A 27323-nucleotide genomic window follows, 5' to 3' on the forward strand; every position below is an offset into this window, starting at 1 on the left:
TAATTATAAGCTTTTTTTTCTTTTTTTTACTAAAAGCCTTATTTATATGTCAGGCTTCCATTCATTTTTTCAACAAATGTTGATTCAGAACCTATTACATGAAAAAAACAAAACAAACAAACAAAAACACACCTCAACTGTCTACTAAGGTATAAAGAAGAACAAGACAAAATTTCTGGACTCCCAGAGATGGTAGTTCAGGCTATTCTGAGCACACTGCCTATGGGGTAGCCCTGCTCCTCAAGGAGGAGTATCCCTTACCCCCCACAAACAGTTTTGGCCTCTTTAATAAGACAGTCAGAAAAATACTTAAAATACAATGTGATAAATTATAAAATACACTGAGAAATAAAAGAGGTGTTATGGGAACACAGAACATGCGACTAACTCCTTAGTTTTGCCAGAGAGGGTTCCATTTAAGCCAGTGCTACTTGAAGTACAGTGCCAGACTGTGAACTGCTTGTTACCAATTCATAATGAGATAAAGAGCTGGTGGCAAACATAAATCATATAATAATAATTGCTAGAAAAAAAGTGTAAGCTAAACTAAACGGTGGCTTAATGCCACAGTTAATGCACATTATCGTGCAAGTTCCTTTTCTGTCATGGACTGAGCAGTTAGTTTGTGGAATGGACACTTTGAACAGCACTGAAGTTAAGCTAAGTGAAGTGAAAAATGAGAAGATTGACAGGCAAACTGGAGTAGAAAGATCACTTTAGATAGACAAAATAGCATTAATAAATGCATATAGGGGCTGAGCGCGCAGGCTCACACCTGTAATCCAAGCACCCTGGAGGCCGAGGCAGGTGGATCATCTGAGGTCAGGAGTTTCAGACCAGCCTGGCCAACATGGTGAAAACCCGTCTCTACTAAAAATACAAAAATTATCTGGGCCTGGTGGCATGCGCCTCTAATCCCAGCTACTTGGGAGGCTGAGGCAGGCCTGTTGCAGTGAGCCAAGATCGTACCACCTCACTCCAGCCTGGGTGACAGAGTGAGACTCCATCTCAAAAAACTAAAATGAAACACAATGAAATATAAATGTATATAGGCAGAAAAAGAGTTCATATAGTGAACTGCAAATAATTCATCACGGGCTAGAGCACAGGATACCTATAAAGGGCAGGAGATAAGTCTGGAGAAGACAGGCCAAGTGATAAAGGACATTCTAACTCACTGCTCAGGAGTATGGGCTTTATTCTCTAAGCAAAACAGTGTCACTGAACCATTTTAAGCTGGGAGGTAACATAATTAAATTTAGAAACATGGAGAATAGATTGGAAGGATAAGAAATGAAATACAATAGCCCAAGAAAAAATAATAGCAACTTGAGTTAAAGCAGGGGCAGAAGGAATACAGAATAGGTAATAGATTTTCAAGACATTTAGGAGACAAAATACAAAGTAGGCCAAATGGACATTAGACATAAATGAAGAGTTGAAAATGACTTCTTGATTACTGACTTAAGTGAATAACTGAACGAGCGGGAGTCCAAGACAGAGAAAACAGGAGAAACAGCAGGTTTGAAAGAAATAATAGTGAGTCGGCCAGGTGCAGTGGCTCACACCTATAATCCCAGCACTTTGGGAGGCTGAGGCGGCTGGAACACCTGAGGTCAGGAGTTTGAGACCAGCCTGGCCAACATGGAGAAACCCTGTCTCTACTAAAAATACAAAAAAAAAATTTGCTGGGTGTAGTGGTGGGCGCCTGTAATCCCAGCTACTCAGGAGGCTGAGGCAGGAGAATTGCTTGAACCTGGGGGGTGGAGGCTGCAGTGAGCTGAGATCGTGCCACTGCACCCCAGCCTGGACAATAAGAATGAAACTTCGTCTCAAAAAAAAAAAAAAAAAGAAGTAATAGTGAGTCTGTGAAATTTTAAACTGAAGACACTGCGTAAACAACAAAGCCCTGGGCTGGGCACGGTGGCTCATGCCTGTAATCCCAGCACTTTGGGAGGCCGAGGCGGGTGGATCACGAGGTCAGCAGTTCGAGACCAGCCTGACCAACACGGTGAAACCCCGTCTCTAATAAAAATACAAAAAAATTAGCTGGGTGTGGTGGTGGATGCCTGTAATCCCAGCAACTTGGGAGGCTGCGGCAGGAGAATTGCTTGAAATCAGAAGGCGGAGGTTGCAGCGAGTTGAGATTACACCACTGCACTCTAGCCTGGGCAATAATAGCAAAACTCTGTCTCAAAAAAAACCAAAATAATAACAAAGCTCTGTTTGGAGCCACTACTAGAGTGGCTCAAGGAACCTAGATGAATAGACTATCTTACTGTAAGAAAAGTATTCTAGTCATACTCACCAGTAATTTCACAGTAATTATCTTCTAATTTCTTATTCCTAAAAATTAAAAAGTATTTTTATAATCTATACCCCAAACAATTACCAACAATCTTTCAATAACAGCTGAAAGAGTAGGGAAGATGAAAGACTGTCATAGAATGACTAGCAGAAAATTATAAAGACTTTTTTTTTAAAAAGACTCATCTAATGCAGAAAATTATAAAGACATCTTTTTAAAAAAGACTCATCTAATACTGACTGAAGCAATTACAAGGCAATTAAAGGATACTTTTCAGATTGGTCTTAATGGTTTGCTAATTTCAAGAATATTATCAGCCAGTCGTGGTGGCTCACATCTGTAATCTCAACACTTTGGGAGGTTGAGGTGGGAGGACCACGTGAGACCTGGAGTCCAGGGCTGCAGTGAACTATAATCATGCCACTGCACTCCAGCCTGGGTGACAGAGTGAGATCTCATCCCAAAAAAATAAACTAGAAAAATATGCTTAATATATACTGCTTGCTTATTTTTTCAAAAAAAGACCTATAAAGCAATTCATTTTCTAAAATTTGAGCCTTAAAAGTACATAAAAGAAACCACTCAAGTGTCCATCAATAGGGAGTTCACTAAATGTTGGTGCAGCCATACAAGAGACTGTAACAGACTGAGGTAAATCTTTATGTAATAACATAGAAAGTGTCACAATACATATTACTAGGCAATCCCATTTTTGTCTTCTTTAAAAAAATAAAAGCTAAACATGCACTTAGACATACAAAAAGAATTTCTGCAAGTACACCAAAAATTGTCAACAGTGGTTATCTGTGAGTAGTGAGTCACCTGAAGAAGACAGAATAGGCTGGGTGTGGTGGCTCACGCCTGTAATCCCATCACTTTGGGAGGCCAAGGCAGGCAGATCACCCAAGGACAGGAGTTTAAGACTAGCCAGGCCGGCCGGGCGCGGTGGCTCAAGCCTGTAATCCCAGCACTTTGGGAGGCCGAGACGGGCGGATCACGAGGTCAGGAGATCAAGACCATCCTGGCTAACACGGTGAAACCCCGTCTCTACTAAAAAATACAAAAAAAAAAAAAAAAAAACTAGCTGGGCGCGGTGGCGGGCGCCTGTAGTTCCAGCTACTCGGGAGGCTGAGGCAAGAGAATGGCGTGAACCTGGGAGGCGGAGCTTGCAGTGAGCTGAGATCCGGCCACTGCACTCCAGCCTGGGCGGCAGAGCGAGACTCCGTCTCAAAAAAGACTAGCCAGGCCAACATGGTGAAACACCGCCTCTACTAAAAATACAAAATTAGGCCGGGTGCGGTGGCTCAAGCCTAAAATCCCAGCATTTTGGGAAGCCAAGGAAGGCAGATAAACTGAGGTCAGGAGTTCGAGACCAGCCTGGCCAACATAGTGAAACTCCATCTCTACTAAAATTACAAATATTAGCTGTCTCAAAAAATAAAATAAAAAGAAAAATAAATAAATAAATAAATAAATAATAATAATAATAAAATAAAATAAATAAATTATCCAGGTGTAGTGGTGCACACCTGTAGTCCCAGCTACTCGGGAGGCTGAGGCAGAATTGCTTGAACCCAGGAGGCTGAGGTTGCAGTGAGCCAACATCATGCCATTGCACTCCAGTCTGGCCAACAAGAATGAAACCCCGTCTCACAAAAAAAAGACGGGAAGAGGGAATAATTTTTATTCTTCAATGTATATACTTCTATACCTTTTTATTTAAAAAATTATTTTTCCTTTAAACTCTGCTGGACTTGATTCTGTACCTTTTTTAAACCACGACTACTATTACTTCCATTTCTTCGTTTCAACAATTTTAATTTAAAGAATGTAGACTGGGCCGGGCGCGGTGGCTCAAGCCTGTAATCCCAGCACTTTGGGAGGCCGAGATGGGCGGATCACGAGGTCAGGAGATCGAGACCATCCTGGCTAACACGGTGAAACCCCGTCTCTACTAAAAAATACAAAAAAATAGCCAGGCGAGGTGGCAGGCGCCTGTAGTCTCAGCTACTCGGGAGGCTGAGGCAGGAGAATGGCGTAAACCTGGGAGGTGGAGCTTGCAGTGAGCTGAGATCCAGCCACTGCACCCCAGCCTGGGTGACAGAGCGAGACTCCGTCTCAAAAAAAAAAAAAAAAAAGAATGTAATAGGTAATACTTTCATATGGTTTTAAATTAAACCACAAAACCAACACGTAACCTATAACAAGGTTCTCCTCTCTGTGACGATCAATCTTACTAGTTTCTTTCAGAGATATTATGCACGTATATGCATAAATCACTACATATACATACATTATATATATGTACACACACGAAACGATACACACACACACACACATGCTTTTCTTCTTCCCTGTTTTACACAAGTGGTAATGCATGATGTACTTTGTTTTTGCTTTTTATCTTAAGTAATATAGCTTAGAGATTTCTCTATTTAGCATACAATATTTTTTTCCAGCTGCACAGTAGTCAATTAATACGGAAAATGTACCATTTATTTAACCAGTCCCTTATTGATGGACCTTCAGGACCTTTCACAACATTTACTATTATAGTAAACACTGCAGCGAATAACCTTATCTATTCATCATTTCAAACATTTACAAGTATATTGGTGAGATAATTTCCAGACATAAAACTGAAGTCAAAGGGCATGTGCATTAAAAATTATGAATGATATTACCAAGTTGCCTTCTACAAATCATACTACCACTAGCAATGAGTGACTTTTTACTTATTTCCTTAACTGACTGGATAAAAATATCTCTTTTTTAGGCCAGACATGGTGGCTCACGCCTGTAATCCCAGCACTTTGGGAGGCCAAAGTGGGCAGATCACAAGCTCAAGAGATCAAGATAATTCTGGTCAACATGGTGAAACCCCGTCTCTACTAAAAACAGAACAAAATTACCCAGGCGCGATGGCAGGCGCCTGTAGTCCCAGCTATTCGGGAGGCTCAAGCAAGAGAATCACTCGAACCCAGGAGGCAGAGGTTGCAAAGAGCCGAGATCGTACCACTGCACTCCAGCCTGGCGACAGAGCAAGACTCTGTCTAAACAACAAACAAACAACAACAAAAACAAAAAACAAAAAAAACCCAAAAAAACCTCTTTTTTGGAGACAGAGTCTCGCTCTGCGGCCCAGGTTGGAGAGCAGGCACATGATCTCAGCTCACTGCAACCTCTGCCTCCCGGATTCAAGCAATTCTCATGCGTCGGCCTCCTGAGTAGCTGGGATTACAGGCACAGTGCCACCATACCTGGCTAATTTTTTGTAATTTTTTGTTTGTTTGTTTTTTTTTGAGACGGAGTCTCACTCTGTCGCCTAGGCTGGAGTGCAGTGGCATGATCTCGGCTCACTGCAACCTCTACCTCCCAGATAGAAGTGATTCTCCTACCTCAACCTCCTGAGTAGCTGAGACTACAGGCGCCCACCACACCCAGCTAATTTGTGTATTCCTAGTAGAGACAGGTTTCACCATGTTGGCCAGGATGGTCTCGATCTCCTGAACTGTGATCTTCCTGCCTCAGTCTCCCAAAGTGCTGGGATGACAGGCGTAAGCCACCACGCCCGGCCAATTTTTTCTATTTTTTTAGTAGAGATGGGGTTTCATGATATTGGCCAGGCTGGTCTCGAACTCCTGACCTCAGGTGATCCACCAGCCTCGGCCTCCCAAAGCGCTGGGATTACAGGCGTGAGACACCACGCCTAGCCAAAAATATATCAATATACTCAAATTTGTACTTCTCTTATGATGAATAAAGATAGCCATCTTTTCATTTGTTAAAGAGCTACTGGTATTTGCTTTTCTATGTAATAATATTATAAGAAAGACTTAATAAAAAAACTAAAGACTTGCTATCTATTGTTTTATATTAGTTGATAAATATAACAGTTTATGTATTATATTGTTTCATCACTATTAAAACTATAAACTGTACAATGGTCATATTAATCAGATATAGCAGTATACTAAATTCTGCAAAGAACTTGTTTTCTGAATTAATCCTAAGTATTCCACAAAAAGAATACAAAAATAAGAAACAAAATATTAATTTATAACTTTTTAAATATAATTTGAAATTACTTACTGTATCAAAAGAAGATTTTCTCCTGCTTCTGTTTCTAAAAATAAAATTAAAATTAAATTTGTCCAAGGATACACTGATAAAGCATTAGGAAAAATTGCTTAAGGACGGCCGGGCATGGTGGCTCATGCTTGTAATCCCAGAACTTTGAGGGGCCAAGACGGGCGGATCACAAGGTCAGGAGTTTGAGATCAGCCTGACCAACATAGTGAAACCCTACTAAAAATACAAAAATTAGCCGGGCATGGTGGCGTGCACATGTAATCCCAGCTACTCAGGAGGCTGAGGCAGGAGAATTACTTGAACCTGGGAGGTGGAGGTTGCAGTGAGCCGAGATTGCACCACTGCACTCTAGCCTGGGTGACAGGGCAAGACTCCGTCTCAAAAAAAATAAATAAAATAAAATTTTAAAAAAATTACTTAAGGGCTGGGCGCGGTGGCTCAAGCCTGTAATCCCAGCACTTTGGGAGGCCGAGACGGGCGGATCACGAGGTTAGGAGATCGAGACCATCCTGGCTAACACGGTGAAACCCTGTCTCTACTAAAAAAAAAAATACAAAAAATTAGCCGGGCGAGGTGGCGGGCGCCTGTAGTCCCAGCTACTCGGGAGGCTGAGGCAGGAGAACGGCGTAAACCCGGGAGGCGGAGCTTGCAGTGAGCCGAGATCTGGCCACTGCACTCCAGCCTGGGCGACAGAGCGAGACTCCGTCTCAAAAAAAAAAAAAAAAAAAAAAAAAAAATTACTTAAGGACATTAATAACATTTTAAAAAATTATTAAAAAATTATTAACTGCTGGGCGCGGTGGCTCACGCCTGTAATCCTAGCACTTTGAGAGGTCGAGGCAGGCAGATCACTTGAGGCCAGGGGTTCAAGACCAGCCTGGCCAATACGGTGAAACCCGGTCTCTACTAAAAGTACAAAAATTAGCTGTGTGTGGTGGTGCATGCCTGTAATCCCAGCTACCCGGGAGGCTGAGGCAGAAGAATTACTTAAACCTGGGAGACAGAGGTAGCAGTGAGCTGAGATAGCACCATTGCACTCCAGCCTGGGGTACAAGAGTGAAAAATCCGTCTCAAAATAAATAAATAAATAAATTTACTTACTATCCACACTACTCTCTACCCCCAAGACTCAAGGAATACTTTTTTTGTTTTTGAGACATGGTCTTGCTCTGTTGCCCAGGCTGGAGTACAGTGGTGCAATCACCGCAGTCTCAATCTCCTGGGCTCAAGTGATCCTCTCACCTCAGCCTTCCGAGTAGCTGGGGCTACAGGAATGCACCCCCATACCTGGCTAATTTTTTATTTTTTGTAGAGACACAATCTCACTATGTTGTCCAGGTTGGTGCTGAACTCCTGGGCTCAAGCTATCCTCCCACCTCAGCCTGCCAAAGTGCTGGGAACACAGGTGTGAGCCACTATGCATGGCCCATCATATATTTTTTAAGCAATAAGATAGACAGTAAGTTATATTAGTTGTCTGGTTAGAGAGCTACAGTAAAATTTTTAAAAAAGCAGATTTAGCAGGAATTACAGTAACATACCTGCCATTTCTGACTTTCTCTCTATTTTCATATGAGACTCTGTCTGGAATACCCTAGGAGAGAAAATAAAGATTATTAAAAACCTGCAATTTGTAATCAGTATCCTTTGGTGTTAATTTATAGTCTGTGTTGAGATAGGCAAAGATAATACTTTGATTTTAGCTTCCTCTTTGCTATGTCATATACTCCTAGTATTTCAAATGCCAAAATTAGTTTACCACAATAAAATCTACTATAGTTTTGTTTTTATTTTTGTTTTTAAATAGGATCTCGTTTTGTTGCCCAGTCTAGATTGCAGTGGTGCGATCACAGCTCGCTGTAGCCTCAACCTCCCAGGTTAAAGTGATCATCCCACTTTAGCCTCCCGAGTAGCCTCACCAACAAGCCTAATATTTTTTATTTTTAGTACAGACAAGGCTATTATAGTTAATTAATTTGTTTATTTTTAACTAAGATTCTGAGCCATTTGTTACTGCAGAGGGTATAGTCTTTAAATGAGCTCTGACTTAGTAATTATTTATCCCTCTCAATAACCTAAAATATTCATCTAATTCAACAAGTATTTATTAAACACTCACTATATACCTGGTATTATACTATGGCCTGGGATACAAACACGTGATCCTTGACTCAAGGAGCTTCCACTATAAATAGAGCTAGAACAGTGATTACAAACATTATTTCACTGGCTTTTGTTATTAACAATTCAGGTATGGTAGCATGGACTCCATAGGAAGGGATCCCTTTTCACTGGGATGGTTAAGAATAAGCTTCTTATTCTTATTCTAAGGGTTAAGGGAGCATTTTGACATCTGCCTTGAATCTGACCAGTTCATTCTAATTTTGCTAATATTAAGTATCACTCCCTATATAGAAGCTATTCTTTTTTCTTTTTTGAGACAGGGTCTCATTCTGTTCCCCAGGCTGGAGTGCAATGACACTATCATGGCTCACTGCAGCCTGGGGCTCCTGAGCTGAAGCAATCCTCCAGATTCGCCTCCCGAGTATCTGGGACTACAGGTGCATAGTATCATGCCTGGCTAATTTTTTTTTTTTTTTTGTAGATATGGGATCTCGCTAAGTTGCTTGGGCTAGTCTTGAACTACTGGCCTCAAGCAATCCTCTGGCTTCAACCTCCCAAAGTGCTGGGATTACAGGCGTGAGCCACCACATCTGGCCGCTAGTACAATGTCAAGTAACAGTTGGATATCATTGTTTTGTTCCTGACTTTAGAGGGAATGCTTTCATTGTTTCTCTTTTAAACATAATACTGAATAACCTTTTAAGTAATAACTAATGTTTCATCAAAACAGATTATTCAAGTCAGTACCAATACATTTGGTTTGATACACAAAATACTAGTACCTGTAATATTTTAGTTATTTCTGCTTTCAACTTACTTTATAGTATCTGCAAAGCTGACTCGACGAGAGTTTTTCTTATTTCTCAAAGCATTGGATTCCTAAGGGCAGAGAATATATAGTATAATTCTTAATAAAATCACTGTGAATTCCAGAGTACTATAGACAGAGATCAAGTCTTTTTTTTTTTTTTTGAGATGGAGTTTTGCTCTTGCTACCCAGACTGGAGTGCAACAGTGCGATCTCGGCTCACCGCAGCCTCTGACACCTGGGTTCAAGCGATTCTCCCACCTCAGCCTCCCGAGTAGCTGGGATAACAGGCATGCGTCAGCACGCCCGATTAATTATGTATTTTTAGTAGAGACGGGGTTTCTCCATGTTGATCAGGCTGGTCTCAAACTCCTGACCTCAAGTGATCCTCCCACCTCAGCTTCCCAAAGTACTGGAATTACAGGCATGAGCCACTGCACCTGGCCAGAGATCACGTCTTATTCTGAATTACCTCTTCAAATGTTGTAGTATGTGTCAGAATTTCCTTCTTTTTTTCAAGGCTGAATGATATTTCACTGCATGTATATATTACCACATTTTGTTTATCCATTCATCAATGGACACTTAAGTTGCTTCCACCTTCTGGCTACTGTGAATCATGCCATTATGAACATGGGTGTACAAATATCTCTTTGAAACTCTCAATTCTTTTTTTTTTTTTTTTGAGACGGAGTCTCGCTGTGTCTCCCAGGCTGGAGTGCAGTGGCGCGATCTCGGCTCACTGCAAGCTCCGCCCCCTGGGTTCACGCCATTCTCCCGCCTCAGCCTCCCAAGTAGCTGGGACTACAGGCGCCCGCTACCAAGCCCGGCTAATTTTTTGTATTTTTAGTAGAGACGGGGTTTCACCGTGTTAGCCAGGATGGTCTCGATCTCCTGACCTCGTGATCCACCCGCCTCGGCCTCCCAAAGTGCTGGGATTACAGGCTTGAGCCACCGCGCCCGGCCCTGAAACTCTCAATTCTTTTGGATATATATCCAGAAGTGGAATTGTTCAATCATATGGTAATTCTATTTTCAATTTGTTGAGGAATTGCCATACTGTTTTCCATAGCAGCTATACCATTTTATATCCCCACCAACAGAGCACAAGGGTTCCAATTTCTCTGTATCCTCATCAACACTTGTTATTGTCTGTCTTTTATTTTAACCATCCTAATGGGTGTGAGGTGATATCTCATTTAGGTTTTGATTTGTATTTTCCTAATGGTCAATGATGTTGAGCATCTCTTCATTAGAATACAGTATTTTTACTTTCCTTCCCCACCCTCCTTAACAAGAGCAAACATTTCTACTCACATAAATACCATACACAAAAACCAAAAGACATTAAGGATGAGCTTGCTGTTAAGTAAAAACATAAAATAATAATAACCAAAAGACAGAAACAAAATCCACAGAGAATTTTACTGGGTTAATTCCGAATACCTGACCCTAAGTCTTATTATAATAAAGAATCAGAAATGGTAACCCCTCTGCGTCAAAGCAGTGATATGATTAAAGTCCTAGAAGATGCTACAGGTAGCCTTGAGCTTAATATGACAATTATAATACTGACATGGTAAACACTGGGACTAACAGAGACTAATATATTTCTTACTGAAAAAAAAGAAAACTGATATTTTCGTAGTTCATAAGTGTGACTGGGTTTTCACATGCATGTGAGATGTGCTTTCCTCAAACTTTGTTACATGTTGGCACATTATACATCTGACATGAAAAAAGAAAGGCGCAGCACGATGGCTCATGCCTATCATACCCACACTTTGGGAGGCCCAGGCAGGAGGACCACTTGAGCCCAGAAGTTCAAAACCAGCCCAGTCAACATAGCAAGACCCTTGTCTGTACTAAAAAAAAAAAAAACATGTTAAGGGCCAGGTACAGTAATCCCAGCACTTTGGAAGATCAAGGTGGGTAGATTGCTTGAGCCCAGGAGTTCAAGACCAACGTAGGCAACATGGCGAAACCCCTTCTCTACAAAAAATAAAAAATTAGCCAGGCATAATGGCATGTTCCTGTGGTCCTAGTTATTCAGGAGGCTAAGGTGGGAGGATCTCGAGCCCAGGAGGAGGAGGTTGCAGTGACCCATGATCGCACCATTGTACTCCAGTCTGGGCAACAGAGTGAGACTCTGTCTCTAAATAAATAAATAAATAAATAGCCAGGTATGGTGGCATGTGCCGTAGTACCAGCTACTCAGGAGGCTGAGGCAGGAAGACTGATTGAACCCAGGAATGCAGGGCTACAGGGAGTTATGATTGTGCCACTGCACTCCAACCTGGGTAAGTGAGGGAGATGCCATTTCTAGAAAAGAGAAGAAAAAAGAAAAATCATGAATGCCAGTATATTCAAGTGTTTGGAAAGCCATGGGATGCTTACACATTCCCTCTTCATATAGCTAATAAAGTTCTTGACTTAAAAATATAACTGAAAATAGTCATCTATAAAGTATTTGCACAAGAGACTTACCTGAACTGTTTCATTCCCACCTCTGAGGTCCTGAAGAGGACTCCTTGGGGGTTTCAAAATCTGTGGTAACAATTAGAATTATTCAAAAAAAATTTGGCATATCTATTAAGAATCAGTTTATTTCAAGTTATATCATAGGTAGAAAGCTAAAATTTTCATTACAAACTCTGAAACTCCTCAAATTCATTCTGCTCAATGCTACACCGTGTGGCAGATTTAAATATCTGACATCTATTCCCTTCTACCTGCCCATCCTCTCCAATTATTTTACCCACTCTCATCCCATGTGGTCTGAGTGAACGTCACACCAACTCTAGGGTAAAACACATAGCTCTGTCTAGAACAATGTGATATTCTCTTGTCAATGATGATTTGTTCAGGAATGAGGACTTGACCCATATCAGGATAATCGAGCTAAAATGATTCAATTCTGAGTCTTTTCTGTTTTCAGGAAAAAGACACTATTCTTCACGTAGGACTTGAGCCTGGAAGTAAAAGAGCTAGATGTACCACAGTAATTACAGGGAAAGAATCTATCTGCTGGAGATTACCCAGAGGAAGCACTAAGAGTAGAAAAAGAAAAAGGAGGCTGGACGCAGTGGTTCATGCCTGTAATCCCAGCACTTTGGGAGGCCAAAGATGGGGCGGATCACGAGGTCAGGAGATCAAGACCATCCTGGCTAACATGATGAAACCCCATCTCTACTAAAAATACAAAAAATTAACCGGGCATGGTGGCAGGTGCCTGTAGTCCCACCTATTCGGGAGGCTGAGGCAGGAGAATGGTGTGAACCTGGGAGGAGGAGCTTGCAGTGAGCCAAGATCGCGTCACTGCACTCCAGCCTGGGTGACAGAGTGAGATTAAGTCTCAAGAAAAAAAAAAAGAAAAAGGAAATCCTAGTACTGGTGTCATGGTTACAATCTCTAGTCAGTAAGCTGTGCCTAAAGCCATCCCTTCTTTGGATTTGTTAGTATCATAACCCAATGTATTTTGTGCTTAAAGCAGTTTGGGCTGGGCATAATGGCTCAGCAGTTTGGGAGGCTGAGGCAGGAGGATCACTTGAGGTCAGGAGTTTGAGACCAGCCTGGGCAACATGGCAAAACCTCATCTCTTCTAAAAAATAAAAAAATCAGCCACGCATGGTGGTACACGCTTGTAATTCCAGCTACTCAGGTGGCTGAAACATGACAATCACTTGAACCCAGGAGGCAGAGGTTACAGTGAGCCGAGATCACACCACTGCACTCCAGTCTGGGCAACACAGCGAGACTCTGTCTCAAAAAACAAAAACAGTTTGGGTAGGTCTTTTGTCTCTTGCAACAGCTTTGTACCACAGGTTAAACATATCTTTTAAATAGCTTTATTGAAATATAACTTACATAGCATAAAATTCGTAAAATTACTACAAAATTCATAAAGTATGAATTTTGGTATATTTACAGAATTGCATAACCACGTTAAATATCTGAGTCTTTACCTAGAGAGCAATAGGAAGCCAGTGAGGGTAGGATGGTGAAGCCACAGTCAAAACTACTGTGACATATAGTTATCATTAAATAAAAGCTGACAATTATTAATTCAAGAAAGTCTTTCTTACTGAAGAATGCCGTCTTCTAACAGGTCTCTCTATATTGTCACTGAAAAAGGAAAAAAAAATTATAAACACATTGATAAAAAACTGAATTCCCAAAAGGGATCATCACAACACCCCTTACATACTTTCAAACTGGTCATCACTTTCACTTAGCACTCTGACAAGCAAAATTTATATACAAGACTTTAAATTCAGTTAGGAATTCAGTGTTTTAAAATACATACTGTGTACTACGAGACTATCTCTTGAATAATAATCAGTACAACATAATTTACCATATTTACAGAGATATAATAATATGATAAAGGGCTATAAGTCAAGAGACGCTACTTTTGGTTTTACTACTATATGACTTTTAGAGCAGGTTTTGGAAATTCAAATGCCTCTGAGGCTAAACAGATAATTTTTTAGGAGTAAGAAAAATAGGTAGTGTTGAAATGTAATGACCTAGAGAATTCCTCTCTCACCTAAAGGTCAGTCATTCCTCTGCTGTGGTTAGTTGTTGCCAAACAAGAATAGCAGCCCAGTGTTGCCATGCTTGATTTTTCAAGAGAAGCTGAAAACCCAATTGTACAAAATTTTGAGATCTTGAAGTTTTGGCAACTAATTCAAAAACTAAAAAACATGTGTAGGCCAAAGCCAGCCACGGTGGCCCATGTCTATAGTTCCAGCTATTCAGCTGGAGACTGTGGCAGGAGAATCACTTGAGCCCAGGAGTCCAAATCTAGCCTGGGCAACGAAGCAAGACACAGTCTCTTAAAAAGAAACAATCAAAAAACATTATGTATAAGCCAAAAACTTATGACTAAAGGCTGCAAACAAGCCATCAGATTGTGATGGCAATTTTAGACAAATCATTTTATCTTCCTGGTTCTCAATTTTCTCATCCTTCAATTGAAGAGATGGGAGATAGTATCTAAAGTCCCTCTCAGATTTGACTCTAGATGAGATGATGATGATGATGATGATATTTGAGACAGGGTCTTGAGGTAGGAGGCAGAACTTGACTCCAGAGGTGGGGCTTGGATACAGGACCAAATTGAGGACTAGCTAAAACAGGTCTGGGACAAAAGCACTTCCCCATAAGACACTCCCATCAGGGTGCCTTGTCAGTTTACCATTGCCACGGCAAAAACCCAGCAGTTACCTGCCCTTTCCATGGCAATGACCAGACAAGCTGGAAGTTACTACCCTCACTCTAAAAATGTCTGCATAAAACACCCCTTAATTTGTATATAATTAAAAATGGGTATAAATATGAGTGCAGAACTGCCTCTGAGCTGCTACTGTGGGCTTAGTGCCTATAGAGTAGCCCTGCTCTGCAAGGAGCTATACCAGTGCTGCTGCTTTACACTAAGCCACTTCAATAAAAGCGCTGTTTAACACCACTGGCTAGCCCATGAATTTTTTTTTTTTTTTTTTTTTGAGATGGAGTCTAGCTCTGTCGCCCAGGCTGGAGTGCAGTGGCCGGATCTCAGCTCACTGCAAGCTCCACCTCCCGGGTTTACGCCATTCTCCTGCCTCAGCCTCCCGCGCATCTGGGACTACAGGCGCCCGCCACATCGCCCGGCTAGTTTTTTATGTATTTTTTAGTAGACACGGTGTTTCACTGTGTTAGCCAGGATGGTCTCGATCTCCTGACCTCGTGATCCGCCCGTCTCGGCCTCCCAAAGTGCTGGGACTGCAGGCTTGAGCCACCGCGCCCGGCCGAATTCTTTTCTGAGCAAAGCCAAGCATCCTCCCTGGCTGGTAAAGCCAAGAGCCCTCCATTTAAAAAATTTTATTTTTTGTAGAGATGGGGGCGGGGGTGTCTTATTATGTTGCCCAAGTTGGTCTCAAATTACTGGGCTTAAGATATCCTCCCAAGCCTAAGCATCTCAAAGTGCTGGGACTACAGGTGTGAGCCACCATGCCCAGAGTAGATGAGTTTATACAAAGATATGGCAATGGCAAGGAAAACTATGAGTCTGTAACGTCTCCTTCTTTTTGGATGAGTTCATGTACTTTGCAAGGACATGAATGAAGCTGGAAACCAACATTCTCAGCAAACTATCACAAGGACAGAAAACCAGACACCGCATGTTCTCACTCATAGGTGGGAACTGAACAATGAGATCACTTGGCCACAGAGCGGGGAACATCACACGCTGGGGCCTGTCCAGGGCTGGGGGATGGGGGAGGGATAGCATTAGGAGACATTCCTAACGTAAATGATGAGTTGATGGGTGCAGCAAACCAACATGGCACATGTATACATATGTAACAAACCTGTACATTGTGTACATGTACCCTAGAACTTAAATTAAAAAAAAACAAACTACTTCTTTTTATTGGAACACAATGGAAAAAGATCTCAGAAGTTATGGATAGGTCCTACTAATTAGAAAAATATCTTTCTCTGATAGAATATAACATTTTTAGCTGTATTAAATGAACTTACTTTTCTTCATTAGCCTCTGAAGATGCCCCATCCATTTTTGAAGAAAACTTTTCTGTAACAAATATACAATATTAGAAAAAATGAGGAAAAAGGAAAAGCAATTGCAATCTAAGAAGAGATTAAGAGTACAGTTGGTGACTTCAGGGTTACTTTCTGAGGGAAGACCAAAGATGGGAAGGAAAGGCTGGGCACGGTGGTTTATGCCTGTAATCCAGCACTTTGGGAGGCCGAGGCGGGCGAATCACCTGAGGTCGTGAGTTTGAGACCAGCCTGACCAACGTGGAGAAACCCCATCTCCACTAAAACACAAAATTAGCCGGGCGTGGTGGCGCATGCCTGTAATCCCAGCTATTCAGGAGGCTGAGGTAAGAGAATCACTTGAATCCAGGAGACGGAGGTTGTGGTGAGCCAAGATCGCTCCACTGTACTCCAGCCTGGGCAACAAGAGCAAAACTCCATCTCAAAAAAAAAAAAAAAAGGAAAAACACCACTATACTTAGGAAGATACAAAACATGACTCATTTTAAGGAGTTTAAACCACTATTATAATAAACATTCCTGGAAAATTCTCATACGCAAGATAAAATCAGTGACTAACTTTGATCAGGATGATAGGGACTTCACTGGTTCAAATAAAAATTTGGCCTAGAGGCCGGGCGCGGTGGCTCAAGCCTGTAATCCCAGCACTTTGGGAGGCCGAGACGGGCGGATCACGAGGTCAAGAGATCAAGACCATCCTGGTGAACACCGTGAAACCCCGTCTCTACTAAAAAATACAAAAAACTAGCCGGGCGAGGTGGCGGGCGCCTGTAGTCCCAGCTACTCGGGAGGCTGAGGCAGGAGAATGGCGTAAACCTGGGAGGCGGAGCTTGCAGTGAGCTGAGATCCGGCCACTGCACTCCAGCCTGGGTGACAGAGCGAGACTCCGTCTCAAAAAAAAAAAAAAAAAAAAAAAATTTGGCCTAGCTTATAAGAGTTTGCAGATTATTTAATAATCTACTCCCAAAATGGACATCAATTAGATAAATGGTCCCTAACCTTTTCCAAATCAGGGATCAGTTTTGTGGAAGACTATTTTTCCACAGACCAGGAGGGTGTGATGGGGGATGGTTTCGGGATGCAACTGTTCCACCTCTGATCATCAGGCATTAGACTCTCATAAGGAGCCCGCAACCTATATCCCTCGTGTGCACAGTTCACAGTAGGGTTTGTGCTCCTGTGAGAATCGAATGCCGCTGCTGATCCAACAGAAGGAGGAGCTCAGGCACTAATGCTCACCTGCTGACCTCCCGCTGTGCCACCCAGGCAGTGGACCTATACCGTTCCATGGCCCAGGGGGTTGGGGACACCTGAATTAGATATCTAAATACAGTGAATTTGCATCATATGTATATTTATCTGAGGAAAAGTCAACTATAAGTACTTAGCAAAAAAAATTAACACATGAAAATAACATTAGCATAGCTGACAATGCTTTAAATTTCACTCAGTGAGTATTTGCCCTGGAAAGAATATGAATTAAGAGGCATAATGTGAGGTTTCCTCAACTGGTCTCAGTTGCTGCCTCCCTATAACTATATTTGATTTTCACTTTATGTATTAACTTTAGAACTTCATTCTTGGGTAAGAAAAAAATACCACTGCAGATTTCAAAAAAGAATAGCTGGAGATTTTGACTCGACCATATTAGCATTTCTGCCACAACACTAAATTAATACAATACACATAAACAGGATCAATGTTCTTGCTTTTAGCAATAAGTAAACAGGTACCTGAAAGATGTCTGATGTGCTTCAATCCACCTGCCTCTGTTTCCCAAAGTGCTGGGATTATAAGCAAAAGCCACTGTGCCCAGCTATTTTTCTAGTTTTAGCCATTAAACTGTCTTCGCACCATGGGAGATAAAAATTTAACTCCCTTTCCTGCAACCACCTCCAAGACACACATACACACACAGCAAGGAAAGATTACATGCCATTCTCAAAAGTATAAAAATCCCAAATAGCCGGGTGTGGTGGCTCACGCCTGTAATCCCAACACTTTGGGAGGCCAAAGCGGGTGGATCACCTCAGGTCAGGAGTTTGAGACCAGCCTGGCCAACACGGTGAAACCCGTCTCTACTAAAAATATAAAAACTAGTCAGACGTCGTGGTGGGTGCCTGTAATCCCAGCTGCTAAGGAGGCTGAGGCAGGAGAACTGCTTGAACCCAGGGGATGGAGGTTACAGTGAGCCAACGTGGGGCCACTGCACTCCAACCTGGGCGACAAAGTGAGACTCCGTCTAAAAAAAAAAAAAAAATCCCAAATAAATATCAGCAAAAAGAATCCAGCAATTTGTAAAAAGGATAATAGGATAATATATCACGGTCATGTTGGTTTCTTTGCAGAAATGCAAAATTGGTTGGGCACATATGGGGTAATGTGCCTGTAGTCCCAGCTACTTGGGAGGCTGAGGCAGGAGGATCTCTGGAGCCCTGGAGTTCCAGGCTGTAGTGCACTATGATTGCAACGGTGAATAGCTACTGTACTCCAGCATGGGCAACATAGTGAGACCCCGTCTCTTAAAAAACAAACAAACAAACAAAAAGGAATACACAGTTTAATATCAGAAAAATCAACCTTGCAATTTACCATACTAACAGATTAAAAGGCAAAAATGATATAATCATCTCAACAGATGAAGAAAAAAGTTTAGGGCTGGGCACAATGGCTCACACCTGTAATCCTAGCACTTTGGGCGGCTGAGGCAGGCTGATCACTTGAGCTCAGGAATTCAAAAGGGGCCTGGACAACACGGCAAAACCGCATCTCTACAAAAAATACAAAACAGCCAGGCATGGTGGCTCGCACATGTAGTCCCAGTTACTCTGGAGGCTGAGGTGGGAGGATCGCTTGAGCCTGGGAGGCGGAGACTGCAGTGAGCAGAGATCAAACCACTGCACTCCAGGCTGGGCAACAGAGAAAGACTCTGTCTCGGGGGGCAGGGGGTGGGGGGATGTTTAATGATTTTTTTTTTTTTTTTGAGACGGAGTCTTGCTCTGTCACCCAGGCTGGAGTGCAGTGGCGTGATTTCAGCTCACTGCAACCTCTGCCTCCCAGGTTCACACCATTCTCCTGCCTTAGCCTCCCGAGTAGCTGGGACTACAGGCACCTGCCACCAGGCCCGGCTAATTTTTTTGTGTTTTTAGTAGAGACGGGGTTTCACTGTGTTAGCCAGGATGGTCTCGATCTCCTGACCTCATGATCTGCCTGCCTCAGCCTCCCAAGAATAATTTTTAATGACAAATTATATGCAACATACAGATAAAAATATTAACTACTATCAACTCAAGATCACCTAAATATCTTTGTTGTTTAAAATAGTCATTAAGCATAATTCCTGTCCAACCTGTAGACCAACTGGTTGGCAATTAACTGATGAAATTCAAGCTTAATGAAGTCCCCCTTTTAAAATATTCTATAACTGTTAAGTTCCACTTTCAACACAAATAGAAGACTCCACACTCACAAGTTAAGCTTCATTTATAAAACATTGTTATGGCCAAACTCTTGATCACTGACACATTAAGTTACTGGTTCCAGGAGCTGGGTGTGGTGGCTCAAGCCTGTAATCTCAGCACTTTGGGAGGCCGAGACGGGCGGATCACTTGAGGCCAGGAGTTCAAGACCAGCCTGGGCAACATGGTGAAACCTCTGTCTCTACTAAAAATACAAAAAAATTAGCTGGGCATGGCAGCGTGCTCCTGTAATCCCAGGTACTTGGGAGGCTGAAGCAGGAGAATCCCCTGAACCCAGGAGGTAGAGATTGTAGTGAGCCAAGATGGTTCCACTGCACTCCAGCCTGGGAAACAGGGTGAGTGAGACTCCGTCTCAAAAAGAAAAAGAAAGAAAAAAAAAAAGTTACTGATTCCAAACTGTGTACCTGGCACCCAAGGGTGCTGCAGCAAACTCACAATGGTGTCCTGGGATATTTAAAAATTTTGAGAGATGCACAGCAGTTCTGAACATCTGTCAGGTACTGTGTGAACTACTAGCTCAAAACAGTACCATATGCATTACATTAGTTTTAATAACTTATCACTGTAAAGATAAACTGTTCGCAGTTGCTGTGATAAAAAGCAAGTACTTTTTTTTTTTTTTTTTTTTGGGATGGAGTTTCACTCTTGCTGCCCAGTTTGGAGTACAATGGCGCAATCTCAGCTCACTGCAGCCTCCGCCTGCCTCCCTGCAACCTCTGCCTCCCGGGTTCAAGTGATTCTCCTACCTCAGCCTCCCGAGTAGCTGGGATGACAGGCATGCGCCACCACGCCTGGCTAATTTTGTATTTTTAGTAGAGACGAGGTTTCTCCATGTTGGTCAGGCTGGTCTCAAACTCCCGACCTCAGGTGATCTGCCCCATCGGCCTCCCAAAGTGCTGGGATTACAGGTGTGAGCTACCTCGCCCGGCCCAAAAGCAAGTATTTTTTATTAAGGTAGTACAGGACATGAGGGTGACAGGGTATAAACTGATTCCAAAGTTTCAGAAGTTGTGCAGTGTCCAACAGGCACACATATCCAATCAGTAAGTGTGATTATTTAATAATAAAATTTTGGCCAGGCACAGTGGCTCACACCCATAATCCTAGCACTTTGGGAGGCCGAGGTGGGCAGATCATGAGGTCAGGAGTTCAAGACCAGCCTGGCCAACGTGGTGAAACCCCCGTCTCTACTAAAAATATAAAAATTGGCTGGGCGTGGTGGTGGGCGCCTATAATCGCAGTTACTCGGGAAGCTGAGGCAGGAGAATCATTTGAACCCAGGAGGCAGAGGTTACAATGAGCCAAGACAGAACCACTGCACTCCAGCCTGGGTGACAGAGCGAGACAAAAAATAAATAAATAAAATAAAATAAAATATTAAAAAATAATCTTTTCCTTCAATTTCTGTATTTTTTTAAATTGGCTACTAAGTTTGGGACATATATACTTAATGTTTGGACCCAACCACTGTACTCAGTAAATAGACTGTTAGGTATTTCTTTTGATCTAAGGGTGCCATGCATCAAGAAAATTTAGGAACCACTCGTCTAAATAATCCGTAGGTCTTCAAATAGCGACTGAGCCCAATTAGCCTTTGAGCTAAGAGTGTTTTTTCACATTTTTATTGGATTGTAGAAAACAAGGCAAGCAATAACAACTAAACAAAGAAAATGTGACAAAGACCATGTAGCCTGCAAAGCCTGAAATATTTACTATCTGGCTCTTTGCCCACTCCTACATTTATATAACCGATATCTAGAGTTAGTATTTTCCGGGATTGTAGGAGGGTAAGAGTGAAATGACAGAGACTCCAGACCTGTGCTGTCCAATACAGTAGTTATTTACATCTAAATTAATTAAAATAAAATAAAATTTAATAATCAGTTCTTTGGTCACAATAATGACATTTCAAGTGCTCCATCGTCCCATGTCGCTAATGGGTACTATGTTGGAGTGCAGATACAAAACATTATCATTTTCACAGGAAGCCCTATTGGACCGCACTGTTTTACTGTTAATATCTGGAGTATCTTTTACAGTCTATTATTTAACATCGAATACATCATTAATACCACCATTCCAAACATTTTATTCAATTTACATGTATTTATCATCTTGTTAAGATTTCCAGCCATTCACAAAGTCAAGAATTATACTGCTTTGACCCTAACCTTTAATTACCAAAATTTTACCATATATTAACTCCCATCTCTGTAAATCATCTCTCCAACGAACATCCACCTCAAATGCGGTCTTCTCCACGAATCCATCACCAAAAACATCAAATGAGCTCTCCCTTTTCTATGCTCTCACTCCACTCTAGAATGTCGTATAATCTTTTACATTCTGTCTTGTGTTCTAGTTATTTGGGTATATTAGTTTATTTCCCTTTCTGGATTGTAAACCCCTCTAGATTTGGGACTCTGAATCATCTGTCCCCAGCCCTATCACAAGATAACGAACCCAATAAATAGCTACGGGATTAGACGGAAGTGAAAACGTCAATTTTAATATCTAGACTGGAATAAGCTTCTGCTTTGGTCTTCATCCACATCCTGTCTCTGTTAATGCCTATTAAACCTATCTGAAATTCCAATCGGCAATTATTTTTTCCCCATCAAACTTCAGTATTTAAATAAACATCAAGAACGGGGGCTTAAATCCTGAGGAATAATGAACGGAGAAGGATTTTTAAAAACTAATTTGCGGAGTACTAATATTGGCTTTGTTAATGTTATATCTGCAGGAAACGAAAAATCTGTTACGTGCCGCCAGCACTCCGAGCAGACACCTTAAACCACGAAGAGCTAAGAATTTTAAAATCACTCATTGCTGTCACTTCATTAAGAGCCAAGAAAAGCTTAAGTGAGAAATACAAACAGCCTAGAGGTCCCTAGGGAAGAGCAGCAGGGGTGCAAGAAGAGTCCGCGAGCCCTGACAGAAGACCGCAGGGCGGGGCGGAAGGGGACGCCAAGAGAGCGACCGACGAGCAGCCAGAGCCGGGTGGCCGGAGGGGCCCAGGTGCGGGCGGAAAAGTATTAGGGAAGCGGGAGACGCCATAACCTACAGGCCGAGGAGACGAAAAAAGAGCACAGTGTGCCCGGCCCGGGGCAGAGGCGTCTGTCTACTCGGCCCGGCGCTAACGGAGGCCGCCAGGCTGAGGGAGCGTTCCCCACCTCCCACCGCGGGAACTTCAGGGCGCCCAGACAAAACCCGAAGCCTTCCCTGGAGCCCAGAAGGAAAGGGTCATTCTCTTTACCTGCCGTGGCCCACTTGCTCGACAAATTTTGCGCAGGTTTGGGGGCCACACGCTCCTCAGAGCGGAAACTCAGCGCCGCCTCCAGCCGTCACCACACAACGCCCGGCTCGCCTCAGCGAAGTATTCAAATCTAACCGCCTAGGTGCTGCGCACGCGCAAAGCGGCTCTACGCGTCGGCTCCGCCCCTTAGGCTCCACACCAACACTATTTCTAAGACTCCTTTAAGGAAACTACTTTCCTAGCCTTCGTGCCAATTTTATTTCCTTCAAGTTTATCTCATTTGCGACCGAATTTCCTCTGCCCCTCCCCACTGCAACCTCCCCCACAAACATGGGAGCGGCCATCTTCTTTCGATTGCTTGCTAAGGAAATGATTGGATTTTGGCTTCCGTACAAAATGGCGGCTTCCATGACATTGCGTCACATCCCCTTGATATTACTCCCTATAGCAATCAGGAAACTGTATGCTTCGGGGACGAGGTGGCCGAGTGGTTAAGGCGATGGACTGCTAATCCATTGTGCTCTGCACGCGTGGGTTCGAATCCCATCCTCGTCGAGGTGGCAGCAAGTTTTTTTGTTTATAACCAAAGTAAACTTGCAGAGCGGAATAAAATTTTTTTTTTTTTTTTTTGAGACGGGGTCTTGCTCTGTCGCCCAGGCTGGAGTGCAGTGGCGCGATCTCGGCTCACTGCAAGCTCCACCTCCCGAGTACATGCCATTCTCCTACCTCAACCTCCCGAGTAGCTGGGACTACAGGCGCCCGCCACCAAGCCTGGCTAATTTTTTGTATTTTTAGTACAGACGGGGGTTTCACCGTATTAGCCAGGATGGTCTCGATCTCCTGACCTCGTGATCCGCCCGCCTTGGCCTCCCAAAGTGCTGGGATTACAGGTGTGAGCCACTGCGCCCGGCTGAGCGGAATAAATTTTTTTTATAACCAAAGTAAATTTGCAGAGCGGAAAAAGTTGAATACTCATTATTTATTAATTAATCCGGCACCATCAATCTCAGGTATGAAATAGTTGAAATACAGTATTTGGAACGTTCCGACATCACAGATAAAAAAAAGGGAGGGAAAGAGACTTTCCAGAAATCAGAAAACGCGCTGAATTTAATTTATTTTTATATGAAGTTAACAACAGTGTATAGAATTCCACAATTATTGCCATCCCATATGTTCCAATGCTGCTCTGTTCCAACTTTAACATAGCTCCTGAGGAGTTTCAATTATTGTACACTCTTACTCGGGTTTTTAACACCTGTCCGGATTATGAAATACCAGGTTTCACTTCAAAAGCTACCACGAGACACTTTATTTATCCGGTATTTATTATCTACAGGCACATCACTATAACTCTTAATCATGACAGATATTTTTATTACTCCATTTTACAGATGAGGAGACTGAAAGATTAGCTTGCCCGAGGTTATCAGCTTCTAAGTTGTAGAAAGGAGAGTGTAACCCAAATCTACTGGACGCTGGCTTAATCACCCTCCTAATCTGTGCTGTAGATTAATAATCAGTATTTATCAATCCTATACTGTGCTATAGATTAATAATCAGTATTTATCAATCTTTTGAAGCCATGGTTTACAGATTCTCTCCTCCACGAGGCTGTCTGCATTGCACCATGCTCCACAACCCAGCACCTGGCAGGTGCTTCAGCAAGGTTTGGGCACTGAGTATGGAAAGCAGTGGCCCCATTCTCTGCTGGCTCCAGTGGCTCCTTCCTGTTAAAAGATCCAAATCCGTTGGGAATGTTGATACCTCCTTGGACTCAGGACATTGAGTCAACCTTCCTTAGCCTTGCTCTCCAATGCATTCTCCACCCTGCTGCTAGGAAGGGTTTCTGCTGGGTTCCATGCATTTCCAAGGGGTCCATGGATAGAATTCAGTGGATTATTTGGTTCAGAATAAAGATTTCATCCTTATTTCCATACTCCCTAATTGAAAGCACATTCTTCAGTAACGGTAAGCAGCTCACTACAGTAATGTTAACCTTATCCATTATTTTGTCACTAATAGAAATCACAGATATTTTTATACCAGATTACTGTTACTGCTTTACGCTCATTGCTACTTCAAAATTATGGTAATTTTTAGACGTGCTATTAGATCTTGTAATGTTACGCATTCATAAAGAAGTGCATGCATTAAGCCGGGCGCGGCGGCACACGCCTGTAATCCCAGCACTTTGGGAGGCTGAGGCGGGTGGATCATTTGAGGTCAGGAGTTCAAGACCAGCTTGGCCAACACGGTGAAACCCTGTCTCTACCAAAAATACAAAAGTTACCCAGGCGTGGTGGCATGTGTCTGTAGTCCCAGGTACCCGGGAGGCCGAGGCAGGAGAATTGCTTGAACCCAGGAGGTGGAGGTTGCAGTGAGCCGAAATCGTGCCACTGCATTCCAGCCTAGGCAACAGAGCAAGACTCCATCAAAAAAAAAAAAAAAAAAAAGTGCATGCATTATTATATTATTACATCACAACTATTCCAACACAATTGGTTGCCTTTGTATTCCAACATATTTAATTTTATGCGCTTAAAAACAACATTCTGGCCAGGCATGGTGGCTCATGCCTGAAATCTCAGCACTTTGGAAGGTCAAGGCAGGAGTAGCCCATGAGTCCGGGAGTTCAAAGACAGTCTGGGCAACATAGTGAGACCCCTGTCTCTACAAAAAAATTTAAAAATTTAATCAAAATTAAAAAAAAAAATTCTGAGATGAGATCCTTAGACTTCCCCAGACTGCCAAAAGGGTCTGTGTCACCAAAAAAAATGTTAAGAGCCCCTGAGAGATACCTTTCTAAATCTCCCTGGAGACACTGATCTTACCTTTCCTTCAGTAGGATTTTTTTCTCTTTTCATAACACGTTTGTAGATACTGTCCCTGCTCCTCTCACGGCAACATACCCCTGACCCCACCCTCTTCTTTCCCATCATGTCACTTCCTGGCTGGCTGCCGCTCCTCCTTTGGATCTCAGCTTAGAGGTCACCCCCAACAACAAGCCCTGCAACCTGCAGCTCCCTCTTCCATTTCAACTAGCCCCTGTGCTCTCTCTTGCTTCTGGACCTTTGTAACCCTCCTAGACCCTTCTGTAGCCTGCTAGGCTTTTCCCAGCACATGCCAGGGAAGTGCCGGGAATGCATTTGTAAAAAGATTTTTACTCACATTGCCCATTAGTGCTGCAACTTCTCTAGAGACGCCAGGGCTGCATCATTTTCTGAGGTTTGCTAGCTTCTTGCAGTGATGACTATAGGTCTATCAATGTCTGTGCAGAGTATGGGTAGATTTTCTTTCTTTCTTTTTTTTTTTTTTTTTTTTGAGACAGGGTCTCGCTCTGTCGCCCAAGCTGGAGTGCAGTAGCACTATCTCAACTCACTGCAACCTCCACCTCCCAGGTTCAAGCAGTTCTCCTGCCTCAGCCTTCCCAGTAGCTGGGATTACAGGCGTGTGCCACCACGCTGTTAATTTTTTTATTTTTAGGAGAGGCGGGATTTCATTTAAGAAGGAACTCATGAATTTTACAAGTATAATCAAAGACAACTAAAATTTCTTCAAAAGCTAAATGTAGTGTAGCCACCTCCCCCGCCACTCCCCGCCGCCACTCTAAGTTAGAGAAGAATACTAACTGCTTGTTTTTCCTTCTGTGCTCAGCGAGCCTTATCTGTATTTGCTAGTTTCACATTCCTTGAGGCTCAGCGAGTTCCTGCTTCACCTCCCTAGGGCAGCTGCAAAGTACAAGGTTGATACAAGGTTGATTTCTCAGGGATGTGGAACATGTAATATAGATAAATGTAAAAGACTGATCAACTGTCTTTGTTCTCGCTTCTGTAAGTTCGCTTCCTGCATCACGTTTCTCCCAGCCACTGACTGCTTAAAAGGTGGCTGCTTTCTTTGTCCCGGACTCAGACTTTCCTGGACGCTAGTCCTACTGACCCAGGTGATCACGTTTTAATAAAGACATTTCCTGAACTCACTCTTTTCGGTCTCTCCCATCTTTTGATTGTCCCACAGCATCATCATGTTGGCCATGCTGGATGGGACGTCGTGCTGCACGGGCTGGGAAGATTATCTTTTCAAAGGAAAATCTTCAGCTGTAGAAGTTGTGAAAATTAAATGTACTGGCAGAATATAGAGAAAAAAAAAGAAAAAAATTGTGAGTTGAAAACTCACTTTTTGGCCGGGCGCGGTGGCTCAAGCCTGTAATCCCAGCACTTTGGGAGGCCGAGATGGGCGGATCACGAGGTCAGGAGATCGAGACCATCCTGGCTAACACAGTGAAACCCCATCTCTACTAAAAAAATACAAAAAACTAGCCGGGCGACGTGGCGGGCGCCTGTAGTCCCAGCTACTCCGGAGGCTGAGGCAGGAGAATGGCGTAAACCCGGGAGGCGGAGGTTGCAGTGAGCTGAGATCCGGCCACTGCACTCCAGCCTGGGCGACAGAGCCAGACTCCGTCGCAAAAAAAAAAAAAAACTCACTTTTTTAGGCTGAGTACAGTGGGTCACACCTGTAATTCCAGCACTCTGGAAGGCTGAGGTGGGAGGATTGCTTGGGTCCCGGCGTTCGAGACTAGCCCAAGCAACATAGGGAGAATCTGTCTCTATTTAAAAAAACAAACAAAAACACAGAAAGAAAGGGAAAAGAAAGAAAAAAGAGGCTGGTGTGGTGGCTAGCGCCTGTAGTCCT

General features: G+C 42.9%; 1 protein-coding gene, 1 non-coding gene and 1 pseudogene across 7 annotated transcripts in view; 2 read left to right on the top strand and 1 right to left on the bottom strand.

The window, feature by feature from the left end:
* The window catches only part of KNL1 (kinetochore scaffold 1), a 71733-nt gene extending 48612 nt beyond the window's left edge, over positions 1-23121 (bottom strand). Inside the window, exons 1-8 of one of the 6 annotated variants that reach the window (XM_031668830.1) lie at positions 22632-23118; positions 15855-15906; positions 13418-13457; positions 11820-11879; positions 9342-9403; positions 7942-7994; positions 6401-6434; positions 2309-2346 (exon numbers count right to left, since the gene is read on the bottom strand). In XM_031668830.1, coding sequence (XP_031524690.1) covers positions 2309-2346; positions 6401-6434; positions 7942-7994; positions 9342-9403; positions 11820-11879; positions 13418-13457; positions 15855-15889 — 322 coding nt within the window. In that variant the 5' untranslated portion in view covers positions 15890-15906; positions 22632-23118. Of the gene's footprint in view, positions 1-2308; positions 2347-6400; positions 6435-7941; positions 7995-9341; positions 9404-11819; positions 11880-13417; positions 13458-15854; positions 15907-17626; positions 17921-21564; positions 22602-22631 lie in introns of those variants that run through there. The other 5 variants (XM_031668834.1, XM_031668833.1, XM_031668832.1 and 2 more) reach the window with 5 other exon arrangements.
* Positions 10969-11066, top strand: LOC116276275 (annotated as a pseudogene).
* On the top strand, positions 23105-23186 carry TRNAS-GCU. Its single transcript has one exon. It is a non-coding gene; the product is annotated as a tRNA-Ser (tRNA).
* Positions 23187-27323: the final 4137 nt, after the last annotated feature.

This window comes from Papio anubis, chromosome 7, assembly GCF_008728515.1.
Source record: "Papio anubis isolate 15944 chromosome 7, Panubis1.0, whole genome shotgun sequence".
NCBI lineage: Eukaryota > Metazoa > Chordata > Mammalia > Primates > Cercopithecidae > Papio > Papio anubis.